Source organism: Schistocerca serialis, chromosome 10 (assembly GCF_023864345.2).
Source record: "Schistocerca serialis cubense isolate TAMUIC-IGC-003099 chromosome 10, iqSchSeri2.2, whole genome shotgun sequence".
Lineage (NCBI taxonomy): Eukaryota > Metazoa > Arthropoda > Insecta > Orthoptera > Acrididae > Schistocerca > Schistocerca serialis.
In genome coordinates this window covers 166,149,858-166,157,032 of record NC_064647.1, presented here as the reverse complement: position 1 = coordinate 166,157,032, position 7,175 = coordinate 166,149,858, and the positions used below count along the sequence as shown (strand labels likewise).

Sequence of the window (7,175 nt, the reverse complement as noted above, 5' to 3'; positions counted from 1 at the left end):
TGAAAATATAGAAAAAACATAGTGAATTGCAAAACTAAATCCTGGAATGAGAAAATAAACTGGATGAAGGTGAGAGAGATAGAACTGTTTCAATACAAACCATTCTACATTATTCAAAACTGAATTTAATAGTAAACCGTCTAAAGTTGACATTAGGAAGAAATTTTCTGATCGACCTCAAATGAGGAACAAAATTAAGTTTCATGCCCTCTTAAGGCTTCTGTGACCAAATGGTAATTCAGTTTCTGAAGCCACGCTAAAAGACATTCAATCTCTAATCAACCTCCTTCAAATGATGCACAAAATATTTACAGCAAACACTTCAGCCACTCTGATTTCAAGGATAACACTGATGGCTTCATCTGCTTGCAACTTGTTTCTATTGTTGATGGTGAAATATCAGAGCAAAAAATTTCTATTATTCATTTATGCAAGTCTCAAGTATCAATTTGTAGAATCTTGTAAGATGTAAGAGATTACATTATAATTTCATTCCTAAGAAACTCACACTGAAGACATCTTAAGAAGTAGCCAAATTTTATTTAAATTAAATGTATGCAATAAATTTGTAATGTTGTAATAGGTAAAATGTATTGATATATTCAAATAACATGTGTTAATATTTAGAATCAACGTTACTACCTATGTTCATGTGCCAGTAAAATACATTTACATCTTCAAATTCATTACAATATATTATTTATTTTCATAATTTTTTATTTCTAGAAGTTTTTTAATTGCATCAGAAAGAATACATCATTTTCTGAATATATAAGGAGCATTTTTCTTCAAGTTATGCATGAAGGTATTACTTCAATAAAGAGGCATATAAAAAGCATAACCAATAAATAGTAATGCTATTTTTCTAACATATCAGTTGGACTTCATTAAATACAGACCAAACCAATACAATCATATTGTACATTACATTATGAAAATAAGTGACAGTAGATTCGTCTCTAATTTACATTACCTGACTAAGGGAGACGTTTTGGCTTGGAGTGAGTTAACACAAATTGCAAACCTGAAAATTATATATAAAAACATTACATGACCGAGCATCATTTCTACACAAATACAGTTTCACTACATTTTATATTGTTTTAAGATCTGAGCATGTGACATAAATTCAGTTTTAGTATCTTACTGATTAAAATACTAGATTTTGTGAAGTCAAATTTTGACTCTTGGTCAATTGATGCATAACACTATCCATATCACACACACACACACACACACACACACACACACACACACACACACACACACACACACACAGAGAGAGAGAGAGAGAGAGAGAGAGAGAGAGAGAGAGAGAGAGAGAGAGAGAGAGAGAGAGAGAGAGAGACAGACTCTTTTGTAACAATTTCTTAAGATATTGACCTGTCTGACATTGAAACTCGTGTGGCTTTAATATTAAAAAAATAATCAAAATAGTGAAAGCTGTGGATATTAAATGTGTACCACCCTTTGTGACCCATAATGAATCTCCTTTCCAAACAAAATGTGCAATAGTACAGTTCTGTAAAAACCTTTTCATATTATCTCTTTACCACCTAATCAGAATGACTATTATTCCATACATCAAAACTAATTTCATTTATAAAGTGAGCTGCAATGATAAAACAGCACCTCACAACCAGTACACACTACTGCAACTACCGATGTAAAAAGAGGCCATGTGTCTCTGGATCACATTAGTTAACACCACATTTTTCAGTCAGAGAAAAAGAAAAAGTTTGGTATGATTGGTATCTCTCACCATAGGTTCTGAGAAGCAAACAACAAAATTGCTCATTCTATTGATAAAATGGGGATGAGTGGCTCCATTCTGTTTTGGTTGCTCTAGTGCACTGCTACATATTGAAACAGTGATATCAACGTATACCAGAATAGGCAATACATACATGCAAAAAAACTGAATTATTATTCAAGTAACTTTTTTCCTAGATGTAATAATGCAAACTTTATCACTGCTCCTTGTGGCTCCACAGGAGGAATAGACATATCAATCGTACTAGATGTAAAATTTCATGAGCTTTCTAAGCCATTGCTATTCTTGCTATTCATCAACTCCATGTGGCACCATAACATCACAAGCAGTATTCACCACTGTGCATTCACAAATTTATTTTGAGACAGGTTTCACAAGTCCTGTCTGAAAAAGTCACTGTTTATCCAATCTGCAAATCTATGTGGAAATACATCAGAAGCACATTGGCATTTTCTCATATTAAAAACTAGTTGTTTTCTGAAAGTACCTTCCATGGAATTTCTTTTGACAAATGGTGCAAATCCATTATTTTACATCAATGTGGAACTGCGAATATGCCCTCACATTGCTGCTTGCAACTACGAATGTGACCTCTGGTACTTCTGAATCTCTTACGACATGCAGCTGTAAGGGCGTTAGCAGTATGCAGCCCCAAATGCCGCCTCAGTTGGCTATTTTTATTGAATGATTTGTTACAAATGTCTAAGACCTACAGGTGTTAGTCATTGTGCATATGTGAATGGCACTTCAGTGCTCTACGGTGTGTGAATCTCTTGTTGCAAAGGGTCATCAATGTAGACGTGTTCGCCAGTGTGCACCTGTGAATGCCGCTTCAGGGCACTACTGTGTGTGAAAGCCTTGTTGCAAACGCCACAGATGTAGGGGCGTTCACCAGTGTGGAGGTGTGAATGCCGCTTCAATGTGCTGCTATGTGCAAACGTCTTATTGCACACTTTACAGATATAGGGGCGTTTGCCAGTGTGTAGGTTCGAATGCCGCTTCAGTGTGCTGCTACGTGCAAATGTCTTATTGCAAATTAAACAGATGTAGGGGCGTTCGCCAGTGTGTAAGGGCAAATGCCCCTTTAGTGAGTTACTATCAGTGAATGCCTTGTTGCAAACACCACAGACGTAAGGTTTATCGCCAGTGTGCAAGCGTGAATGCCGCTTCAGGTGACTATTGTTTCTGAATGTCTTATTACAAACGTCACAGATGTACGAACGTTCGCCAGTGTGCAACCGCAAATGCTCCTTCAGGTGAGTACTTTGTATGAATGTCTTGTTGCATACGTCACAGGAGTATGGGCGTTCGCCAGTGTGCTTGAGCGAATGATTTTTCAGTTCACTATTTTGCTTGAAGGCCTTGTTGCAAATGCCACAAACGTATGGATTTTCACCAGTGTGCAACAGAGAATGCTGCTTCAAATGACTCTTGCATCTGAATGTTTTGTTGCAAACGCCACAGATGTATGGACGTTCATCAGTGTGGAACTGCAGATGCCGCTTCAGGTGAACGCTTTGTATGAATGTCTTGTTGCAAACACCACAGGTGTATGGGCGTTCACCAGTGTGCAGGCGAAAGTGTTCTCTCAAACATCTACTACTTGTGAATGCTTTGTGACACACACTGCATGAATGACGGGGTTCACATTTGTCCTTGCGCATGTGCTCCTCCAGGTCCTGCAACTGTGCAAATTTCTTTCTGCAGATGTCACATCTGTGCCCCAGACGCCTTGTACCAACTTCATTCCCAGAGGATGCTTCCTGCTTGGTGGTGCATTGTATCCTGTTGCTTGTTTCTGCAGCCAGTGGGGTGTTGGTCACCAAATCACCACTGTCTTCATTACTTTTCTTATCCTCTATGACAATGGGGAAAGTACTGCAAAAAATTAAGAAAACTGTGTCAGAATGTACTATTACAACACGCTAGAAAATGAAATGAAAAATTATAGTAGCAATGGCTTCATTGCAAAAGTCCTCCAAACTAGATTATAAGTTAGGATCACACTGCCTTGAATTGACATAATTGTTAGGAGCCTTTCAAGAGGCAACAGAGAGTTGAGTTCAATTAGAGGATTACTTTTGGACTCAAAAATTGTAAATTTTTCAGACAATATTTCACATAAGTTAAATATATGCACATTCACTGATAGTGGTGTTACTGCAAGGATAGCACAAACCACAATCATTACTTCAGGACATGTTAGAAATTAACTGTTACAGCCATATGATTGTAATGGATGCTACATGATCATTTAAATCAGCACTATACTGCACAAGTCACCTATTATGTGTGGCAGATACGTTTAGCCAACTGATATGTTGGGGACTGTATTACAGCTATCGTACCACCAGAAATCACTATCACAAAAATGAGTGGCCGACTTTGCTTATACTATTTCAAAAAACAGCATTTTGGTCGAGTTGGAGTGGATGAAAACATTTACAGAGTGATGGACTATCAAACAGAAGTTGCACTAAGAGAAGCTAGTGTAAACATTGTGCATACCTGGAAAATTTATTTTAATTACAGTGAATAGTTAGAAAAAGTTCAGTCTAGAGCTTGATTAAAATCCACAAAGGTATTAGTCTGCAAGAGAAAATTGGTAGGCACAACAGTCTGACTCAACACTCCATAGTTTATTACAAAACTGAGCCTTTTTGTGTTGAATACATCTTAAGTACAACCAATTGTGGCCCAGTACCTAACTGTAAATTATGCATTACTACCACTATACAATTCTCATTATAGTGTTACAAGTAATATTTCATTCATCTGAATGAAAGTGTTTATTAGTATCATAATTTTCTATAGGCATTAGAACACATGTAACATTGGTCACAATCCTGTTCACAGGCAAGGGATTTGGTTCTGATACTACTACATTCTACAAAAGCCAAATAAAGTAATCTAAAGTATATACTCTAATCAACAACTTGAAACACGTACCTACTGCACTAATCACTACCAAATAGTTAAACAAAGAAGGGTCATCGACCATCTTCATGCTTTAATGACTGTTAGTCACCATTTTGGTATGTACTTGGCCTAAGATGAGGTTCAAATATGTGAGATTCCTGTTTAAATGACAGCCTCTTTGAACTTACTATTTTTAAGCTGCCCTGCTAGCGGATTGTGTTTTATTTACTTCTAAAGTACACCAAACAAATATCAGGTTTGCAATAACAGATTCTCTGAGGCAGTTTGTGTTAGCATAAAACACTCAAATAGTGCACAGTCCAAAAGCTACAGCACTTTCAAGACGAAATAAAAAATAAAATCGAAAATATATAAAAAAAGGTTTACATACCTCTGTTACTTGCATCAGAGCAAAAATTGTAATGCATATAGTTTTTCCGCAAATTGGTATGGAGAAAGCAAGTGATGATGTCCCTAATAATGGTTTCACTACAATCATAGTAGTTATTGGCACAACCTATACACATGATCTGCCCAGCAGTATGCTGTTATTTGCTGATGATGCTGAGGTGTACGGGAAGGTGTACAGGTTGAGTGACTGCAGGATGATACAAGATAACTTAGACAAAATTTCTAGTTGGGGTCATAAATGGCAGCTAACTCTTAATTTACAAAAATATAATATGGACGAGCAGGGGGAAAAAAAACATACTGTTTGGATACAGTATGAGTAGTATCATCCTTGACATTTCCATGTCATTTTGATATCCGTGCATAGCGTTGCAAAGCGGTATGAAATGGGATGAGCATGTGGGGATTGTGGCAGGGAAGGCAAATGGTCGAATTCGGTTTATTGGGAGAATTTTAGGAAAGTGTGATTCATCCTCTTAAGGCATCCACATACAGCACATTAGTGCGACCTATTCTTTAATACTGCTCGAGTCTTTGACATCTGCATCAAGTTGGATTAAAAGCAGACATCGAAGCAATTCAAGAGGCAGGCTGCTATAAGTGTCACAAGTATTACGGAGATGCGTCAAGAACTCTAATGGGAATCCCTGGAGGGCAGGAAAATTCTTTTCGAGGAATACTGCTGGGAAAACTTGGACAAATGGCATTTGAAGCTGAGTGCAGAACGTTTCTGCTACCTCCAAGATACATTTCGCTTGAGGACCAAAAAGATACAATAAATTAGGGATCATGTGGAGGTATGTAGACAGTCGTTTTTCACTCGCCCTGGAAACACATTGACTACTCGTGATATAGGGTACCCTCCGCCATGCACCGTACAGTGGCTTGTGGAGTATGAACATAGGTTTAGATGTACACGCATCACTATTTCACAGAATTCACACTACAAATGCAAAAATACTGTTGTCGAATGATGTAAAAACTGACTATCTCTGTCATGAAATTCATGATAGCTAACTGCATCATTTACAGCAGTCTGAAGTTACTGTTAATACTGACTACAAGGTCATTAATATACAACATGGACAACAAGAGTCTTATCAAACTTCCCAGGAACACACCTAGAGTTGAATGTGCATCTGTTGCTGAGTCTCCATTGAAGATAACATGGTGCTCCCTAATTACCAAAGCACCATCAACACACTTCTCTGTAGCAAGCCTGTAGTTACTTCTGCACCTGTTGAAGGCTCTCCATTTAAAAAAAGAAGTTACATCGTTCTTACCAAGAAACCCACAATCCTCCACACGTTTCACGTTAACATCCTATAACATCACACTTTCGTTACTAAACATTGTTTTTGTACTGATTCAAATGTGTCTCTGAAGTTAAGAAATATTCCATTTACATAACTGGCTTGATACATGGATTTCATGATGACATGTGAGAGTTGGCTTTCATATGAACATCTACATTTCATCTACTTCTACATCTATGTACACCATGTGATCAAAAGTAACCAGACACCCCCGAAAACATCCGTTTTTCGTATTAGGTGCATTGTGCTGTCATCTACTGCCAGGCACTCCATATTAGCGACCTCAGTAGTCATTAGACATCATGAGAGAGCAGAATGGGCCCTCTGCAGAAATCACGAACTTCAAATGTGGTCAGGTGACTGGGTGTCACTTGTGTCATACGTCCTGAATATCCCTAGGTTCCGATGTGATAGTGAAGTAGAAACGTGAAAGTACACATACAGCACAAAAGCATACAGGCCGACCTTGTCTGTTGACTGACAAAGACCGCCGACAGTTGAAAAGGGTCGTAATGTGTAATAGGCACACATCTATCCAGACCATAACACAGGAATTCCAAACTGCATCAGGATGAACTGCAAGTACTATGATAGTTACGCAAAAGTTGAGAAAACTTGGATTTCATGGTCGAGCTGCTGCTCATAAGCCATACATCATGTTGCTGCTCATAAGCCATACATCATGTCGGTAAATGCCAAATGACACCTCGCTTGGTGTTAGGAGCATAAACATTGGACGATTGAACAGTGGAAAA

The 7,175-nt window shown here is 37.9% G+C and overlaps 1 protein-coding gene across 6 annotated transcripts in view; it reads right to left on the bottom strand.

Moving 5' to 3' along the window:
• Nucleotides 1-696: 696 nt before the first annotated feature.
• LOC126424880 (zinc finger protein 501-like) overlaps nt 697-7,175 on the bottom strand; it is a 141,071-nt gene continuing 134,592 nt past the window's right edge. For 5 of the 6 annotated variants that reach the window (XM_050087710.1, XM_050087711.1, XM_050087709.1 and 2 more), the window contains one exon: nt 697-3,652. In XM_050087710.1, coding sequence (XP_049943667.1) covers nt 2,530-3,652 — 1,123 coding nt within the window. In that variant the 3' untranslated portion in view covers nt 697-2,529. The remainder of the gene's footprint in view (nt 3,653-7,175) is intronic. The other variant, XM_050087715.1, reaches the window with a different exon arrangement.